At 35.1% G+C, this 21,819-nt stretch overlaps 1 protein-coding gene across 31 annotated transcripts in view; it reads right to left on the bottom strand.

Moving 5' to 3' along the window:
- Nrxn1 (neurexin 1) overlaps positions 1–21,819 on the bottom strand; it is a 1,104,407-nt gene that overhangs the window by 976,985 nt on the left and 105,603 nt on the right. The window contains exons 6-7 of one of the 31 annotated variants that reach the window (XR_004114363.1): positions 19,682–21,084; positions 12,988–17,657 (exon numbers count right to left, since the gene is read on the bottom strand). The exons of 29 other annotated variants lie outside the window; for them this stretch is intronic. Coding sequence is in view for 1 of the 2 variants with exons in the window: in XM_031356586.1 (XP_031212446.1) it covers positions 21,065–21,084 (20 nt within the window). In the remaining variant the exon portion in view is untranslated. Of the gene's footprint in view, positions 1–12,987; positions 21,085–21,819 lie in introns of those variants that run through there. One more of the 31 variants, XM_031356586.1, reaches the window with a different exon arrangement.

Raw genomic sequence — 21,819 nt, 5'->3', positions numbered from 1 at the left:
CGAGACAGGGTTTCTCTGTAGCCCTGGCTGTGCTGGAACTCACTCTGTAGACCAGGTTGGCCTCCTCACACTCAAAAATCTGCTTGGCCTCCCAAGTGCTGAGATTAAAGGTGTGTGCCACCACTGCCTTGGCAGTTAAAACTATTTTAAACCAAAAAAAATAAATAAATAAAACAATTTCCATCAAAGTTTTCTGATTAACATATCAAATGATAGGAGACACCCTGGATTTTGACTATAGAGCCTTTTATTAGAAGAACATTATAGATTCTTGAAGACAAACTGAAAAATATTTCCCAATATAGATATTTCAAACAAATACCTGTCAAATTGTAAGACTTCTGATGTCAGGCAGTTTCAGACGAAGGTGATATACTTTCCCTGGTGTATATTCCAAAGTACTATTCAGGAAATACATAAATAATAAATTAAACCAACATAAGTGAAGCACATTCTGATGCAATGTGATACATTTTAATGCTGAATTTCTACATACTTCTAAGCTTACAGAGTACAACCATGGAGGCCAGGTCCCATGTCAGTAAACTGAAAGGGCAAGATTTTGCTGTAATTTCTAAAGTGTTCATGGTTAGAATATGCATAGTATGAGACACACACACACACACACACACACACACAGACATACACACACACACACACACACACACACACACACACACACACATACATACGAACAAATCAAAGAATTCAGCAGAGTGGTAATGTTATATAAATATGTGATAAAGAAATCAAAAAGGTGTGAGTCTTAAGTGATGGGTCTTTCACTGAATAGTATTGCTTAACTCCCAGTATCCCAATGAGGCCTACTTCCTTTATAACCTAGAATTGTTAGAAGAATTAGAAGAAGCAAATTTTCTTCCCAGCAGTTGACAGTCTTGTATAAGAACAGTAAGAGACCCTGAGGTGGAATAGACCACAAGTTTCCTTCCTGAGGATTAGCTTTTATGGCAATTAAAAACTTCATACAAACTTCCAAAGGACAGATATAATGCAGAGACCTACCTATGTATAATGCCTATGAGTCATATTAATAACCATCATGGTACAAAAATTGTAAAGATGTTGTAGTAGACCATATATACATATATATATATGCATATGTATATATAACATATATATATGTTCTGTATATATACATGTATATGTTTTATATATATATATAAAACTTTTGATTTCTAAATATATATATAAATAAAAGCATCCTTGGCAGTAACCAACAGCTACCTAATTCAACTTAAGACCCATTGAGACTAACTTAACAAGTGGGAAATCATGCCTGGTACTGGATGTTGGGCTCTATTTGGCCCTGGTTTGGGCCTGGAGGACAAACCTGAGCCTGGCTCGAGTTTTGTAAACTGTCTCAGTCACTTCAGTACTGGAGTGACTCAGCACAACATGCTTAAGCCTGCCTTTGCCTAGCTCCTGCTGACATAGAATAACTGTTGGTTCCATTAGTCACCCCATACCCTTCATCAACTTTCCCCTCCCCCTAAGTCATCTCACCTCAGCAGAAAACTCCACCTCCTCTCTCAGCCCTTTATAAAGAAAAGATTGATACAATAAAATGAGTTCCTGCTTGGACAGATTCCCCGGGTGGTTATTCTCTGGAGGCAGGAGATCTGAGTCACAACACTCACCATCCAGCTCAACCCCGAGAGAGGCTCAGCTGAACCAGGTTCTCTCCCTCTCTCTCCTGGTTCTGTCAGCAGAGAGCCTGCCCAGCACTGGAAATCTAGATAATGACTCTGGGCCAGAGTAAACACGTATTAGCACATTTTTAATTAAAATATTTTTTGAAATTCCATACATGAATTCTATATATTATTTCTACTGTTTCCAATTCCTTTCATGACCCCCTGACTTCCTTTCAAATTTATGATCTTTCCTTAATTACTGTTGAGAGACCTTGTGACATTTTTCCCTTCTATGTTGGTATGTCAACTAGTATCAATGTGCAGATCTCACATTCATTATCGGCGGGACTACAAACTGGTGGAGCACTATGAAAAGAAGTGTTGAGATTTCTTACATAGTCACCATATGACCCAGATATACCACTCCTTAGCCATGTAGACCAATAGCTATGGAATCCATCCTTGTTCTACAGATACTTGTTCATCACTGTCACTTAATTCACAATAGCTATGAAAGAAAACAGAGTAAATGCTTTGGACTGATGACTACCTAATGAAAAGTCATACATACATACAATGGAATTCTTTCTGCTATAAAAAAAAGTGAAATAATAAAATTTACAGTTAAATGGTGGCAAAGGAATATTTACTGAGTGAGGTAACCCACACCCAGAATCCCAAACACTGTGTATTCTCTCATTTGACTAAGCAAGCTCCATGTTTTTGGTGTAATAACCTGGAGTAACCACAGAAACTAGGAAATAAGGGCAATGGTGGAAGAAAGAGCTCTAGAAAGGTCAAAGTAGGACTAGGGTGCTGAGATGAGGTGAGAGGGCAACTGTGAAAACAGCGATGGAGGGAGGGGATCATTAACACAAAGCGAAACATTTTCTGTCTCTTTAAAAGCACACACATAATATATATATATATGCACATATATGCATGATATGTATATGTATGCATACACATGTAAACATATACCCACACACACATCTGAAGTAACAATGATAATGCTTTCCTTAGAGCCATAATATTATCTATGAAAAGTGTTCTTCCCTGGCTAGGGAAATCTTCCTTTGATTTGTTGGTCAGGGCAGTTGAAGACACTCCCACCATAATATAGTTTATTGCTGTAGCTTTTGACTGCTTCCCAGAAGTTGCATTGAAGATCTTTTTGCAAAAGACATAAAATCCTGCAGTCAAAGGACTTGAGAAATCCAGCTGGAAGAAACCTGAATTTGTTCTCCTGGAAAAAGATCTAATATCTGAAGGTGGTATACAGGCTGCCAATATCACAAAATCAATCAACAATCCTACCCACTGGTGAACCCTACTAACCACAACAATGGCCAGTATGGCAAACTATCCTCAAGGTACAACAATGGCTCTTTTTTTTTGGAGTGCAACTAATCACCCATCTAACTGTACTTTAGGCCTGCTCTAAAGGAGGAATTTGTGTCTGCTGTTGTAAATCCATCCATTAAGCTGTGGGTGGTGAGATATTGGACCCTAGAGGAAAATGTACTCCTGCCATGTTCCCACTGTAATTCCTAACTACATTCAAAATGCCTCTCTTCAAACTCACAGCTGAGTGTGAATTTCACTCCTCATCAAAAAGCTTCTCTATGCTGAAGACAGTGACATTGAAGAGTCCAAAACTGGTGAAAACACAGAAAACAACTGATCCTGCTGTCCATCCCCAACTAGTCCATCTACCCTGCAATGACTACATCTAAGGCTTGGAGATCAAATCAGAAAGGTGTCGGAAACATTGGAAGAAGCAGAGGACTAAGACACCTTCTGAGAGAGTATTCTCTATTTGACAGGGAAACTGCATTCATGAATCTCAAAAATACAAAATAGTTTTTAAAACTTAAAAATGGAAATTCTGCCCATAAAAGGTCTCTTTCAAAGAGATACTGACATTTTCTCTTAATATTTTGTTGAATGCAGTAAAAGGACTATGAATATGGTAGAGGGATGGCAGTATAAGTTGTACAAGCCATTTAGATGTTCTTGATTACAATATTCTCTGATATTACTTCATGTAAGTGGTATTATAGAGCCTTTGATATCTGACAGAATTAACTGAAACCACAAACTATACAGTTTAAAAAACATAAATGTCAGCTTTCTAAAGCCATCCACATCAGAGCATTCAGTGAGAGAATTGAACACAGTAAAGCAATGTGCCTCGTGTTGTAAGAGATACAGTAGACACAAAGGAATTTAAAAAAATCTGTGTGCTGAATGGGGGAGCAAAATATTTTTAAAGGGAGGAGTGTTCTCACATATATTAAAAGATACTTAATCATAACATAGGAGTGCAACACACACTTTTAATCCCAGCACTTGGGAGGCAGACACAGGCAGATCTCTGTGCATTCTAGGTCAGCCTGAATACATAGTAACTTCCAAAATAGCCAGGGTTATGGGGAGAGACCCTGTTTTAAAAATAAGAAAAAACCTAATTCATGCAATAAAGAGAATGCTGGCAATGTAAATAAAAAAATAGCATGTTTCCATGGCAAATAAGAAAAATTAAAACTGTGAATCTCAGTTAACTCTTTGGTGGCAGAAATCAGTGCAGCCCATGAACAATGATGGATTTGTAAACACACAGCTAACTCCAATCATTTTATTTCAGTTTTTTCTCTACTCCACGCTGAATTGTATTCCAACTCCCCAAAGCATTGTCTAAACTCACATGTAAAGGACATATATGCTAAAATCCCATCTTTCTATTTAGAGTGAGACTCCAGTAAATGTCATTATTCTGTGTTACTTTTATGTGCATTACAACAGTCTAGTTGTTATTAGCAAGTCAATTCTTAAACTTACTTAGACATATAATGTTAATTGTGACATCTTATATGAGAAGGACAGTACTACAAACACAGAATTGAACATAAGCCGGGCTTATTCAACATATCAGTAGCAGACCATTTCACTGAAAATTACAGGTGAAATCAAATTCCTGTCATAGGCAATCGGGAACTATTGAGCATTGTAAGCAAAGCCATTGTGTGTATGCAGAAAATCTGAGCCCTAGAGTAGATGAGGCAGTTAAGGTGCCTGAGAGGAGTGACATAAGCTAAGAATGAGATGACAAAAGCCACTTGGAACAGACTGAAACCACCACAGTAGAAAAGTGACATTTCTCCTAAGTATCAAAAGGGTGAAGTCCTACAGAATAGCCTGACTCTCTACTGTACCATCTTGCTGGGGTCACCTCACATAAAATCTAAACCATCTTGCTTCATCTTCTCACATTATCTCTCTACACCACGTGAGCTTTCTCTGAGCTAACAATTTACTAACTTGATATTTGTTTTCTCTCATAAATGTATAGTTCACAAGTATGTACTATGATTTCAGTCATATGTATCTTCAGGTTCCCTGAATCAAAGGAGAAGGTAAAATAAATTTTGTATTGATTAAATTTTAGTGAATTATTAAAAAAGAAAAAAGAATTAAAAATGAAAATCTACATTTCATGTCAATTACTTAGTGGTCACACAAATTAATATGCAATTATATCTTCATTAAGAAACACAAAATAAAAGAAAAATCATATGACATGTAAATAAAGAAAATATTTAATAAAAAATAAAAATTAAAATTAATTAATTTAAAAAAAAGAAACACAAAATAAATTTATAATCTCAAAGAAAAGTTTAACAAGGTTTCAAAAGCATAACACACTCAGAAGAAATTAAAATCTGGACCATTTCTATACTTTGGACCAAAACAGATCAAGCATCAATTCAACAGAAATGCCAGCTATTTACACGTCATTCGGAGAGTATGAATTATACCAATCTTATTGTCAATTTGTACTCATTGGAATAATTTCCTTTTAGGACTTATAATTATACAGAGAATGACTGCATCTGTCACTGTAGCATACTTGGTAGAAGATGGAGTTGTCAAGGAATGGATTAACTTACTGACTCTTGTGAGTCTCCAACAGGAAATTTGAGCCATTAGATTTAGAAGCTTCAACAAGAGTATATGCTTTCCTCCCTGTATAAGGCCTTACTTCAGCTGACTATCAGAATGAACAACTTTTTTTGCTCAGAGTGAGCTCTTAAGTCCTATCATTTCACTTACAAAGAATGAGAAATTGTCTTTAAAAGATGAGTAAGAACAATAAAATCAGTTCACTCTCAGCAATATCTATTATACCAAAACATTGATTCATTTTGTTTATGAGACATTAAATTAAAAATAGACATGTTTTTAAGATGCTGAATCACATTTAGGCTTAGGAACACAATAAGGATAAAAATAAGTTTTCTCAGGAACAAAAGAACAAGAACAACAACAAAAATGCCATAAATATTAATGAACTATATCTATACACACAGCCCCATTCTCAAAAAGAAAGGTTTTTATAACTCCAGGCCAGAAATCATGTTGACTTATCTTGGGAAATAGTCATCTAAACATTCAATGTCCATTAATTTTACTATCTAATTAAATTTGTGAAACAGTACTTTTTGAGAATGTGTATCTGAATGTTAAAACACAGTACACCTTGTGAGTTCATTCCACCGATAGAAGAAAACTCATACCAAGTGCTGCATGTTCCCTGTTGGTGCCCTAGGAAAACCAGCAGTTCTGACCTTGCTGATCACTCATGTAGTATTTGGAAGCATCAGTATCTTATTGATCTTTTCTCATGTGCCAAATGGACTCAACCTATTTTCTCTGTGAATTGCTATGAGATGATGAGGGAGAGCCTTTAAGTTGAAAGATAGATGAGCATGTGGCATAAATCTCTAGTCATGTGACTTGGGATGCTGGCAAAGGCAACCATGTGATCAAGACCAGTTAAGAATACATAGCAAGTCAGGACAATTTGGGCAACATAGTGAGGCACTGTTTAAAACCAAACCAAACCGAACTAAACCAAACCAAATAAAATAAAACAGTCTGGAACAATAACAATCAAAATAAAAATATACTTGCATAGAAATGTAATGTTTTGTTATACAGCCTTGTCATGTTTGGAATTACTAGAACAGTGAATAGTGTCATAGATACAAATCAAAAGCCAGTGTGCTGAAGAAAAAACTCACAACAATATCACTGCATTTAAAAATACTGAACGTCTTTCCCAACCAGCACACACATAATGCAGAAAATATATAGATGGAGAAAGCTCTTTTCTTTTTAAAAAGTGAATTAAACTATAAGAATATGAACTAAACTGTAAGAAGTTATTGTGATTAGTTTAAAGGACCATTAAAACCATTAAATAAAATCCTCTGCCCTCTAGATAGTTGTCATCCTCACTATCATAACTTCTGTTCAACAATTTCATGCTAGTTTATTAACTAACATAATTAACTCTTCAACCTAAATGTTGGACTTGTACTTATAGTAGGAAGGTCTTAATGTAACTCAAACTATTTGTAATAATATTTGTTTCCATTGAATATATGAAAATGTAATTTTAAAAGAACAGTTATGTAAGGTGTGTGTATATGTATGTATCTGATGACACTGACATTTAACTTACCACTGTAAGAATGCACTATCTGATAAGCCCATGGGCCTTCTGAATCATAGGTTTTACCAGGTTAGAACTTGACTTAGAATTAAGGATAAAGAAAGCACAAATGGACGTAAAAACTATATGAACATATCTGTATTGCTTCCAGAATAAATGTCTTAAGCCTGGTCGTTTCTCTTGCTCAGTGGGTAGCCTGGTGATCACTAGTGATTACATAAAATCTGTCACTCTCAATGTGTCCTTAGGCAAAAGCAACTGGGCTGACAAAGGCCAGAGATGCTGCTCACCACAGGTCTCTGGACCCCAAGGTACTTTGATGGTAAAAATTGAACTTTTCTAATTTATTCCTTTGAAACCATGGGATCTGGAGTGCTTTTATAGAATCAAAAGATTCAAAGTCTGAAGTGTTGGCTGTAGTCCTCAGATTAATAACCACTAACAATAGTTCTCAAATATTATGGAAGTGAGAGCTCCTTTATAGGAGGAAATCCCATATACAAACAGATTAATGGCTATGGAAGCATGATTTAACTATAACAGGGCTTCCTTCACAGTGGCCCTGGCATGCTTTCACCAGTGCCTTGGGCTCCACAGAGAACAACTTAAAATCTATTAGCTTTATGTCATCTATGTATTTAGAATGGATGAATGCAAGTTGCTTTATAACAATTTCATTAAAAAAATAAAACAAGTCAGAATGCTTCAGTTAACCCTTAGAAAACTGAAAGCATAAGCCTACTGGCATACAGTTAGGTAATCTTGTCAGTCCCAGTTTCTATCTACTATGTCTTATATTTTAGAAAAAAATCATCTTGAAACCTCCAGTATTATGCAGTCCTCATGTGAATTTTCTGCTTTATGAAGAGAGAAGAGGGTGACATGGTACCCTTAAGTAGACAGGAGTAAACATGGAGGAAACACAGGGGTAGGAATGGGAACAAGGCCATGCAATAGCATGGGATGGGGGGATGGGTGTCCTTTACGTTCTAAAACTACATTGTGCTTCACCTGTTGCTTCATCTTGGGGAAAATACTTCCTTGCTTCTTAGGTTCTTCATCTGTGAAATAACTGGCATGCACAAAGTAATTTGACTTTGTTTAAAAACAGGTTATCATATTCATCATTTATGATAAATTTTGCTGGTAAAACACAGTTTAAAACTTCCATGTTTCTTTTCAGTACTATAATTCTGACCCTACCTCTACATACCAAGAACAGTCCCCATATTTACATCCATATGTTGAAGATACGGTATCCACATGAGCATCTTCTAAGACAGAAGTTCTCCTGCACATTCCTTCACAAGTGTGATTTTTATAGTCATAATTCCTGAGGTTCTAAAGATGACCTTTATTTTTTTTTTCATTTAATCTACCATACTCAATTCAACTCCCAAAGTCTCCATCAGTCTCCATTATTTACTGACCATTAACTATGGACCTTGCTCTGTATGGATTACCCAGCAAAGAATGGAACCCAGGCCATTTTGTATATCGATAGTCATATCAGAACCATCCATTCTACATTACCGTCTCAGTTCAGACCTCATCACGTTTAGCCTCATTCATTCCTCAACTCATTAATTTTTTTAAATCTAACTACCCTTTGCTTTTCAACACTGAAGATGTTAACTCTGATATCAAGGTGTCTTTCTAAAGCAGAGTTTGGTAATGGCACTGCTCTAACATATCCACATATTCTCCCAATTAGTGCATGATGTTTACAAAATGTTTCAGATATTAAATTTGGGTACACAGAAATCTGCCAATAGATGTAAGTGCATGATTCATTCACTTGCTTAGGGGTCTAATGGTCACAGAGTCTATCTTCATAGGAATGGTTCAGTGTGCTTCCCCTAAAATTGGTTAAAGAGATGTCTACAGCTGTGGATTACAATGTTGCCAGTTGCCTGTTTCAATACTACTTTCCAGCCATTACAGTGCTGCAGACATGCCATGCTCACACATATCCACATGCTGTGTGTTATTTCAGAGTTGTAATTGTATTGTCCTTTCCTCTGAGAACTCACTTTATCAGTAAATTTATCCCCCACTTCCTGTCTCCTTTTGTTCCAGAAACTTCCATATTCTCAGTAAGAACTTATCTCTTGCTCTATGTGACTGCTGATTTTAAATATTAATAAACAGAACTATCAACAGAACCTTGTAGATTACACTACACTAACATATACTGAAGTAAAAGACTGAGAGAATACATTTATTACATAATTTTCCATGTATGACCACATTGTGTAGAGAATCTATTGAATGCTTGACACACTGGGAACAGGTAGAGAACAGTAGAGAAGGCAATCTTTCATTGAGGCATTACAAAATATATTCTTACTGATGTACCTGGATTTTGGGGTATTACCAAACATCCCTATCATATTTTTTTAATATCATATTTTTATATGATGAAATTGGGACTCAAAACTGTTTATTTTTGCCTCTCGGCTAAAATGACAACGAATCTCCCATCCTCCATGTCTTGTGCGCCGTGTTACACATTCTGGTAAGTAATCCCCACTACAAATGATCTCATCACTAACCTAGAGGCTCATCGTGGGAGCATGGGAATCAGTTGTACCTTTCCACATTCAGTTCTGCCCAGTCAACTACAAGAGAATACAGCACTAGCATACCTCTGAGGCTTTCACCTTTCTCCAGCTCTGATTCGCAAAATCAAAGAAAAGCTCCAGGTTTCACCTTGGAGAAATCATAGTCGCTTTGTTTCTACCCTTCAGTTACAGATTTCTTAAACTTGTTGTTTTATCAGCATAATGTTTAGTTTTAAAAGTCAGGTGAAAACTTGAACCAGACAGGGGTCACAAACCAAGGGGTATACATGACCTTAAAAAGTGGAAAGGAAGATATTGCATTTCCCAAATTCCAATATTTTTCAGTAATATAGATCTATACCATACTTCTGACCTACACAATAGTAAGGTAATATTTATCTTAATTGCATTGATAAAATTGTGGGGATTTGTATACAGTTTAGTAATTTATCCTAATTACATTGAAAAATTCTTGGGGATTTGTTACATTATCAGTAGAAAGAAATTGTAATTTCTCAATCAGACTAGTCAGTTGAAAACCAAAATGCTAATAAGTCAGCTAAGGTGGAAAGTTGTCCCTGTAAATATTCTGCTATGAGCTTTAATGGTTCTGAAGAATGCTTGTAAAAATGGCCGTACTATGCGTTCTATGACAGGCGCCTTACATTATTTATTATCTATTATTGATCCATAATATCTCAGGTAGAACATTTGGCAAAGCCCTTGCTTTTAACAACTGAGGTTAGAATTCAACAGAAATATTTCATGCCTCCTGGAAAGTTCACATTATAGACTCCTAAGCAGAGAAAGAAGAGGCTGTCTTTTCTGAAAATTTGACAGCTGTCAACAAAACAGATATTAACTACACACACACACACACACACACACACACACACACACCACAGGCCACACACATTGGACATCGTAAACAGAAACATCATTTCCAGATTCACACTTTTGCACTTTATAGTGCCCTGCTCAGAAAGCAAAGACTGACTACTTTTGAAATAAAGAGTAACCTGATCAATGTAGCATGCTTGACTGAGAGAAAGGAAATGGACCAGAAAGAGCTGGTAATGTTTCAACTCTGGGGAGGATGGTACTGGAAATAGAAAATGTAAACTCAGGGAAAGAAAAATATGTTCTGGCTGTGAGAATGGCAACATGTTTATAGAGGCTTTTCATTTTCTTCAGTCTATATATACTTCTTTAACTCTATCAAAATGGAAAAAAATACAGTCCTTAGGAAAAATTCCGTAAATATTTTAGGAAATAACAACATGGGTAACTGATGATAATTTGAACAGGTATATTTTTATTCATATTAACAACTTTTAAAGAGTTACAATATTTAATTCAAGTTCTTATTTTCAGAGGTGTCAACTCTACTTTGCCTCTGGGCTTTCACGCTGAGTTTAGATGAACATTGCTGTAGAGGAAGGAAGTTTTGTTCCTGGTTTGTTTGACTTGGAGGCTCGTACAGTTTGTCCAATATCATGGTGCTATTATTTGTCAATTAATTCCTTTTCCATTCTCAAGAACTTTAGATAATTTTCTGATAGTGAATTCTGGATTTCACAATTCCCTTTGTCTAAAATATAAGATCACATACGTTCTTGTTCCAAGTCCTTGTAAGTCTTATTTTCTGTCTTACATATCCCACACATTTCTTTTTTACATTCTCCAAAATAAAGCCTAGAAGGATATTCAAGGACATGAGAGAATTGTGATTTTTTTTATCCTATATTCTTTTTTAATGAAGCAAATCAGCTAAGCAAAACAAGTCAAAAGCATATTCTTGTAAAGCAATTAGAACAAAACTCTCATTTGCTTGTATTAAAACTATTGTTGGTAAGACTTAATACCTTAAACAAGGAAATTTTTGTTGTTAAAGAAAAATATCTTGCCTTTGTAATTTAGACTCATGAAGGGTTAGGACCTTTCTTTGTTCATTATCATTCAAAAGTTTGTCAGTTACATTGTAAGGGATTTTCTTTTTCACTTAGGTAAGAGGAAAATGAAAGTCTGCATTGGTCTGGGGATATAGCTGGTTTAACAGTCTAGTCTAGTATGGAGGAAGATCTGCATCTGGTCCCAGCAAGTCCTAAGACCAAGTGTAGTACTGTATCCCTCAAATCTCAGCAATTAGGAGGTAGAGTCAGGAGGACCAGAAATTCAAAGTCATCCTCTTTAACATAGAAAATACAAGCTTAGCCTGGACTACCTAAGACCCTAAATCAAAAAACTTAGGTCTACACAAGACATACACATAATACATACATACATACATACATACATACATACATACATACATCCTGCACTGGCTGGTTTTGTGTGTCAACTTGACACAAGTTTGAGTTATCACAGAGAAAGGAGCTTCAGTTGGGAAAGGGCCTCCATTAGATCCAGCTGTGGGACAATTTTCTCAATTAGTGATCAAGGGGGGAGGGCCCCTTGTGGGTGGTACAATCTCTGGGTTGGTAGCCTTAGGTTCTATAAGAAAGCAAGCTGAGCAAGCCAGGGGAAGCAAGCCAGTAAGGAACATCCCTCCATGGCTTCTGCATCAGCTCAAGCTTCCTGACCTGCTTGAGTTCCAGTCCTGACTTCCTTTGGTGATGAACAGCAACATGGAAGTGTAAGCTGAATAAACCCTTTCTTCCCCAACTTGATTCTTGTTCATGATGTTTGTGCAGGAATAGAAACCCTGACTAAGACACACACATATGTATACGCATACATATATATATAATACATACACGTATGCATATGTGTATGTGTCTTGTGTAGACCAAAGATTTATATGTTTGTGGGGGGGATATTATTATTTCTGAGAATCTCTTTCCTCTCAATTTCTGAACATCTGAAGTTACTGAGGCTTAAAAATATGGATATTCAGGATGAGCAGAACGTTTTTTTTGCTTATCTTTCCTTTATATGGTACAAAAAGTTTCTTTTGATTTTCCTTGAAAGCAACTTCATTTTAATCAATAGATATCTAATTCTCCACATGTTTTTAGGTGAATACTCAATGTCCTCTAGAAATATATTTTGACACTTTTATATTTAATTTTTACAATAAAACACGCAGTTTTACCTGAAACTTCCAAATATGGAGATAGGACTTCAAAAGGCCAAATGACTTGACTGAAGATACATAGTTTATAATAATTGGCAATCTGTGGATATACTCCACTCCAATTTGCATGCTTCACGTTTTGCATCAACTATTTCTTGGGTTTTGGCTAATGAGAGGTGTAGTGCATAATTTTTATTGAGGATTATTATCTTCTATGAATCATACCTGTCCTCAATACAAAAAATCTTGTCTTTAAAGTTGTCACTGTTTAATAAATAACAAACATCAATGCTATCCTGGTAGATAATCTTAGTACAGAAGTAGGCCCTATATTAGAGCCCTTTATGACTAGTTTAACCTAGAAGTGACAGTGTTTCAGTGCATGAATATTTACTATTGACATAGGCAATCCTTTACTCATTAAATTTAGGTTCTTTTTACTTCCTGTGAGTTATGTCCCAACCTTGTCAGTGAGCTGACTGCTTCCAACTCTGCAGATACCACACTAAGGTCGATCAAAGAACTCTACAATGTCACCTAATGTGTTTCATTCACAATAAATGTACTTGTCAAGTGTCCCATACCACCAGATCACTAAGGACAAATGCATTCCTTGGGATTATGTGGCACTTTCAGATATCTTATGACTTTTGTTTTCTCCAACAGGGCTGTGTTACTGAGAGATTTACCTTTCCTGATATAATTTCTACCGTCCCCTCATATTACATGAGATATGCAACCATCCCTAGAAAGAGCTTTCTAGATCCTGAAGGCACTCTTCATCAATTATAATTACTCTTTCCATATCTATTCTACTTGGAGAAATAAACAATTCATTGGGCTCATATTATCTATAAGGTCTTTTTTTCCTGTCCAGAGAGGAGCTCAGCTTTGTCATCTTCAGCAATCTTCAGCCTTTTTGTTGTTGTTGTTGTACATGTTTCCTTTAACCACTTAAATACTTAGCATTTGGAAAGCAAAAGCCATTTGGCTAAATTGTTAGCAGTTACCTTGTGATTTAAGTCTTCTTATGGAGATTGGTGCTTTGCTTCATTTATTTTATTTTAAGTACAGAATTCCAAGAATGCCATGAACCTATTGAATAAAACTCTCTTTTAAATGCTGTGAAAAGCATTATATTTAAAAATTCTAAGAACTACTGTGTCAGAGTAAAGGGACTAGTGTCAAGGTTGGACTGATGTGTGAACAGCGGATCACATGTCAGAACACGGAAGAGTAATACTTGAGTGATTTGCTTAAAGAGTGGTCCTCTGAAGTGGTTATTTCCTTTGGTTAAGGAGGTTATTGACGTTCCTCCTATATATAATGGCAGAACAAAAATACAAAAGAATAGTATTCATGTTCATCTGCTCAAGAGTGAGACTTTTTTGATGACCACTTCCTGGCTTCTCTACTCTTTTATCGCTTTGAATCTAACTTTTACTAATTACATGAAAGAAAATGTCTCTAGTCACAGAAAGTACAGTGGGTCGATATAAACTCAACTGCTGGGCAAGCAATTGGAAGTGCAGTTGCCTTTGACTGTGGATCAGGGATGTATCCTTTCATTTCACAATTATAATAAGCCACAAAAATTATTTTAGGTCAGTGCAGCTTCAAAATCATTAGCTGTCATTAATTCTTGCCAATTTCTGGCAGTTTGCAACTAGGAATGTCTGAAAAGCCACAGCTATCTAACTCGTATTCTAAGTCTTTCTAGCCAAGAGGAGTCACAATTGACCAATTTACAGATTTCCATCCCTTTGGCAGCATGCTAGCTCAATCTAAATTTGGTTGCTTCTTTAAGTGGATAATTTAATTTTCTCCAAATGTATACAGCCTTTATAGTGCCAACTATGGATAATCAAGTAGGAAGCTGATTCAACTGACCACATAACTTTGGCCAAAAAATAAAATAAAATATGGCTTTAACATCCCTTATTAATAATAAGCAGTTCTGATTTTCTCAATGATCTAATTCATGGCCTTGGAGGCAAAATTCCATAGATTATATCTGTGTTACATAATAAAATGATTGCAAAATGAAAAAGAAAACCTCTTGATTCATGACTCTAGGAATATCTGAAATTTTACTTAGCTAAAAGTAAATGCAAATGATTCCTGGGTCTTCCGCTGTGTCAATTCTGAGTGTGCTGTCCTGTGGTCTATAAGCAGTCTCAAGGGAAATAAGCCAACGAGAGGCAAAGTTTTATTTGATAAATATAAAGGGCTTTTTTTGTAAGTAAATATAAGTTGACAGTGTAAAGCCTTATCCTGGGAAGGAGTAACTGTTATCAGTGTGGTTATATTTCTTAAGGTCAGGAAAACATCCATTGTGAAAAAGCACTGTATTAACAGCCTGTGTAACAGTGCACCATCTGACTCCTAGCAGCCAGGACTAAGACTGAAGACACTGCTTCCTTCCCCACACCACTCTCTTCTGCTGCTTCTCTTAGTCTTCTCTCTCCTTTCTTCTCCCATCTATCTCCTCTTTCTCAACCTCCATTTCCTTCTCTTCAAAAAGGATAAAAATATGACATTTATATTTTTTAACACAACCTTATGCTCTGTAGTCTTGTTCATGTTTTGGAGGTTTCTTAGCCTCATATTCATCAGTTCAGGTTCTACATCTGAAACCGATGCCAATCTGGACTCCTTCTCAATCTCAATGAACTAATCTCTAGACTTGGCAAAGTTGGAAGCCAATCTTACCATGGGTATGGATAGCTAACTGTGAAGTTGACAATAAAGAATCTTCCTTTTATGAGTGAGAAGCATAATCTGAGCTACTTGAAAACAAAGTATGGGATCAACTTCATTTTTCAAAACTCTACCTCTGCTGAAAATCATCAAAAGGTATTTCCTGAATAGATCACAAAGAAACAAGCTCTTTAGAAACCAAGCTTCTAGATGCCACTTCTCCTACATATATAGTCATGGGCACATACAAGGAAGAATTACAGTCTTAAAGAAATACTCATTTAAAATGATTGCATAAAATTTTAAAATAAAATCTGACTTTCACATTTAGAGGAATGGCTTCCAAATTGCCACTAAAGTCCCAAAAGTCTCCTAGAGGGAACAGGAGATGAGAAACCTCTCTGCATCCTGTTAGTCCAATGAGAAGACTCTGCCTTTATTAGGTTTGTTGTTGCTGTTTTGTTTTGTTTTTGTCCTGGAAGAAAGGAAGGAAGGACAAACATTGAAAGTTAGTCTCCTGTGAGACACCAAAAAGTAATTGCTAAGTCTAATTTAAAATAAATCTCTACAAACTGTCAGTTCAATCTGCCAGACCATTATAAACAAATACTGAGAATTACAATGCATCAGCTTCTAACTCTCTATTGCCTATGCTCTCTGTACGATGCTCAAATCCAGTTTGTTATAACCTGAAACAATCTCAGGATGACAATAATAAGGTATTATATGAAGGGAATAAGATAATAAAATAATGCTACCATGTTTGATAAGCTTTGGATCATTCACGTTCAAAAATCATTTAATTCAAATGGATGTAATAACTTTTTCTGTTCTTGCCAATGAATATGTTTCTAAGCACATTTGCATGTTGCTATCACCTTCAGGTGTGGGTTATTTTATAGACCCATATTATAAATCTTAAAAATTCAGATAATGGAGGTTAGAATTTTGTGGATTTTTTTTTTTATTTCTTTGAGATAAGAACTTACAGTATCTCCTGGAACATAATGGCAACATTCTTGCATCAGCCTCCTAATCCTGAGTTAAAGACCTGATTAGAAGGTTAAATAGTTTATTTAAGCTCATGACAGAATGAATATGGAGCCTGCATCCAGGTTTGGGAATTCATGACTCTTACCCACAATTGTATACTATTTCTGGATTTCACTACCCTAAATGGAAAAGTTGAAAATGAGATGTTATGGATCCTAGACAATGTTTTACAACAGTTTTCCTCTAAATTTATCTTGGAAAAAAATCACACAAAGACTAGTTTCATCATTTTTTGTATAGAATTGGAAAATATCATTGAAATGTCCATAAGACTCATTTTGTATTGACTATTTCAGTTTGGTCTTCACAAAGTCCCTCATATCATAGTAATCAGAATCTCTGCTGACACTGAGATACAACTGCTTCTTTTTAACTTGATTTTCAATGATTTCTGCCCACAGATTCCACGATATTCAAAGTTCTGTTTATATTAACTAATTAGAAAAATCATATCATAAAATTTTATATATAATTATAAAATCTGCTGAATCTATCTGCTGTACTATTTATAAAGTACCTCCTCTATCCTAAAAGTTGATTAAAAATATTGAGATAAACCCATCTTCAATTTGATACTAATAATTTTTAATAGATAATAATTTTAGAAAAGAGATATTCTTTTAACTACATTAAAATATAAATGTAATTTGCAGCATTTTTCAGGCAACCATGAAATTCTTCTAGTTGTACAACTTCATCTGTAGAAAAATACCATAGACAATTTCTTCTGTGTTCCATGAACAGTGGCTGATCTTCTATAAGTCTAATAAAATTCTTATTTAATCAGTACCTAAATAAATGGTTATGAACAGGATTTATAAAGACATGGGGAATTTCTCTTTATAAACTCGACATTACAGAGAATCAAAAAAGTTGAGATTTACTATTTCTGAACACAATAAGGTAAGTTAAATCATAGAAATAGCAAACAAACATACGTTTTTAAAGTGACTTGTATTAACTGCACACTGAAGTGATGGACATTAAAATAAAGATGAAGTGAGAGGCCACATTGAGTGCTCAGAGAGCTCCTTTGCTGCTCATAAGGACCAAGTATATGCTTAAAATTCTGCTGTTTCCTGGTTCTGTGGCTGTGAATAAGAGAGATCAGTAATTGCAGTGGTAGAGACACAATGCCAGACAGCTGAAGACAAATTATGCCATAGTTTATACAAATAAGAAAACCAAGATTTCAATATAGTAATATTATGTCACAATGTAAATTCTTCTGAACAATAAAGATTACTAAATATTAGGGATCTAAAGGAGAAAATGTGATTTAAGGATCTATACAAAATAAAATATGATTGTTACAAAATTGAATTGGAAGTCTGTGCCACAGTATAATAAATTTAGAAGTTCTAAAAGCAAACGCACATCAGGATGCTGGTGAACAGACATAAAGTACTGCACAGTATTCCTCTGAGGCAAAACAAGAGTTCAAGAAACAGTAACAAAGACCATAGAAAGGTTAGGTTTGAATGCCAGTGTCTTCCCAAAAGTTACTTGTTGTAATTGGTGATGCACGCAGAAAGAGTTTAGGGACATTATTGGATTACGATGGATAATCCCTCACAAATGATGTTTTTGTCTAATAAATTCTAGAGACCCTACTGCCACCTCTCAGGATTTAAAAACACAAGAAGAAGGTGCCCTAGAACCTTATATAGTTTTTATATAGTCACCGTAGTTTAGAGTGGGTCAGCCCTCACCACACAACAAATGCACTCACACTTTGCCAATGAATTTTACAGGCTCTGAAACTATAACAAATGAATTTCTGTTTAGAAAATCTGTGGCATTTTCTTATATCATTAGGACTGGACTAACACAGAAACAAGAGGGAAAAACCACAAAGAGGTTTGCCTGTATATACTCATAATATCAAATTTATTTTAAGAGTGAGCTTCATAGAGTATCATGACATGATATCACAGATAGTTTTGAAACAGTGCAATATTGAATGTTTTTATCAACGGTTAAGGAATCCAGGTATTCACATAGAAAAAAAAGTTTTGCTTATGTTTAGGGTTGATACTGACTTGATACCTAATATCACCAATATCACAGGGATAATACAATTTTAAATATGTGAACATGTATTTTATAGTTTGGCTTAAAAAACTTTGACCATCTCTAGACATCTGGGATTATGAATAATAAATAAATGTTCATTTAATAGATTCAAAAGAAAATTACTTCAACACATGGTATAGGATTTATATTCATGTAAGACACCAAATATACTTATAAGACTTCAATTTGGACTTTTTAAACAGCTTAATACTCCCAATTTTGGCATATAGGAGTTAAGAAAATTAGAAAAATCTAGCAGAAATCACAGAGACACCATGTGACATGGTAGAGCTGGATTTCATGGAAATCATATACCTGTTGTCTCATTAATAGAATGTTTTAAAATAAAATTTTGTTATTTTTCTCTGTGCCAGAAAATGACTTTAAATATTTGAAAACCTATCAAGGAGCTCATATGACGATGGGGAAAAAAATGAAATTTTGCCTTTCCCAGTTACTATCCGTTGCCTGATTTCTTTTCTTCTAAGTGTGACGACTATGAGAACGAAATATCTTAGTAACTTGACCCCATTTTTCTTTAGCGATTCCCTACTGAAGATAACAGAAATGATGTCAGATTGATCCATTGGTAAACAGACAAACAGCTTTAGGATGAAAGTCCAAAGACAAAAGTTTACAGAAGGTGACAAACATATTCTGTTAAATCTCTTGCTAGTTTCATATGGTTTCTTAAAAAATAAATGTCATCCCTTTTCTCTTTTACTTTGTCTAAGTAAATCTCACAAAGTTGAAAGATGCTCCTTCTAATTTAAGGTGGCAATTTTTTTATATATTGATGTCATGAAAATGACAAACTTACAGTAAGACAAAAATGTCCTAGAAATATAATGCTCAACAAAAAACATCAAGTGCCTGCCATCATGGAGCTTACCACTCTAGTAGGTAAAGATGACATGAAAAAGAACAGAACACATAGTGCATAATCATAGTTATATGGTGCAAAGGGAAACACAAACCTCTCAAAAGCATGGACATGTAACTAGGATTAGTCATAAGCATCTTCTCCTTAGCTACTCACCAGCACTCATGGCTGGATTTGCATGTGTACTTTATTCCTCTTATTCTTTATTTAAAAAGTCATTCTTTCTTTCAGAAAACTGGTAGAGCAAACTCCTAATAAATAAATTAACAAATAAACAATTATTGAAGTGATCTGAACAGTTCCACAAGACACATTTATGCACATGAAATCTGTGCACTTATGCACACATGAACACACACACACACACACACACACACATACACACACACACCTATACAGAAATAGAAGGGGAGAAACACTAAATTTCTAGGAAAGTTGCTAAGTTAAGCTTCTAAGGAAAAATTGAATTAATTAGCATTTTTAGTAATGCTAAAATAATGCCATTTATAATTTTCAAGTGAAAAATGTAAAATCAACAACTGTATACAATACCCTGAAGCCTGGAGTCACCTACAGCCAGCATCAGGTAGACTTGCTCTGGGCACTGCATGAGATCTCAAAAAGAAAGCTACAATTCATCAAAATTGAATTTTTTCTTAATTATGTTTAATTCAAAGTTGTAATATAACCATTTAGAAATAATAAACCAAATTTATTTACTTGAAAGTTTGAAATCAAATAGCCAAATGACACCCGTGTATGATGACAGATGCCGAAGAGAAAGCACTAATTCCAGTCCCCTTGACACTGCCATCACACAGCTCAAGTCCCTAACATCTATCCATTTGCCTTAGTCATTTTTGTCATACCCAGATGGTGAAATGTTTTTCAGATTCCAAACCCTGAATGAGGTGGAATTGCCAGGGTCCATGAGTAAGGAAGTCCAATGCTAGCATCTGGAGGAAGGATCGTAAGGAGGAAGAGCTTATCCAAATAACACTCCTCTATTCTCAATTGCATGGTTACTATTTTCTTTAAATGAAATGAATTAATTTCTAACTGGACACCTAGAATTTAGTAAACAACAAAATCCACACAAAGAAATCAATATGATAATGACAACTGACTTTTTTTTAATTCAATTTTGCTTCTGAAGACTGCCACAAAAATATATTAGATTGCACAGGTTCATTTCAAAGGCTCTTAGTTACACCAGGTAAAAGTGGAGTGTGGAGATTAATTCAGAATTACCTAGTGATGTAAAGATTTGAGAAACATGAGTTTATAATGTGAACCAACTATTTTTCCATAGGCTAGATTTAGGATCTTTTAAATGTACAACTATCAATGTTGAAAGCTACAAAAGGAAGTTAGTAGACAGTATGTTAAGAGACTTCCAGGTGAGTGACACAAAGCAGAGATACACTGACCTGGATTCATGCCATTGCTGAATTGCTACACATTACACTGCTCTTTTTCTAAGATATGTTCTGTACAGTAACTTTTTCACATGGTATGTTGACAGGCTGTACCATAAAGTCACAGAAGTACTTTCTGATCTAGAATGTAGATTTGATAAACTGATTCACAATGAGATTAACAAAGCATATATCTAAAATAGTAATGGCAACTACTCTGATATTCAAAATACCCCCAATTAAACATCAAATACATACATCAAATATAAATGATCTTTTTAAAATAAATGAAATAGAAAAATCAAATTCTTTTCTCTGTAGCTTTGCATTGGAGAACCAAATTTGATAAAAAGTGATGAAATAGAAAAATATTGGTAACACAAACCAAAATGAACATTTGAGACTGACATTCCACCCAAACTGGAGTGATATTCACCATTAATTATGCCCAATAGATGCCAGTTGGATACAAAAATGAACTATTCCCTATGTTTAGTTATATAATTAGCAAAGTATTTTGAGTTATTATTAAAAGAGTTACTTAGTATATGGATGAAAGTAAATATTTAAAATCTACGTTTATACATTCATACAAATATATGCATATACAGATACAAACACTTTGTACTAACAAGAAAGGAAACGACAATTTCTTACATGTGATCTGAAACCCTGTGTCCATAAAGAGAATAATGTGTAGAACATTGGGACTCATTCACTGCATTTGTCTGTCAGTGGGAGGGTGGAAATGTCCCAGTGACTCACAAGATCTTTGACATAACTAATGGAGCTGCCATTGGCACAGTTACTCAGACTCAAAGCAAAGTACGGTTGTTTTCTTGGAAATGTGCAAACAGGCAAAGCTGAGACAGGCAT

Source organism: Mastomys coucha, unplaced genomic scaffold, assembly GCF_008632895.1.
Source record: "Mastomys coucha isolate ucsf_1 unplaced genomic scaffold, UCSF_Mcou_1 pScaffold6, whole genome shotgun sequence".
Classification (NCBI taxonomy): domain Eukaryota; kingdom Metazoa; phylum Chordata; class Mammalia; order Rodentia; family Muridae; genus Mastomys; species Mastomys coucha.
This window is presented reverse-complemented; position numbering and strand designations above follow the sequence as displayed.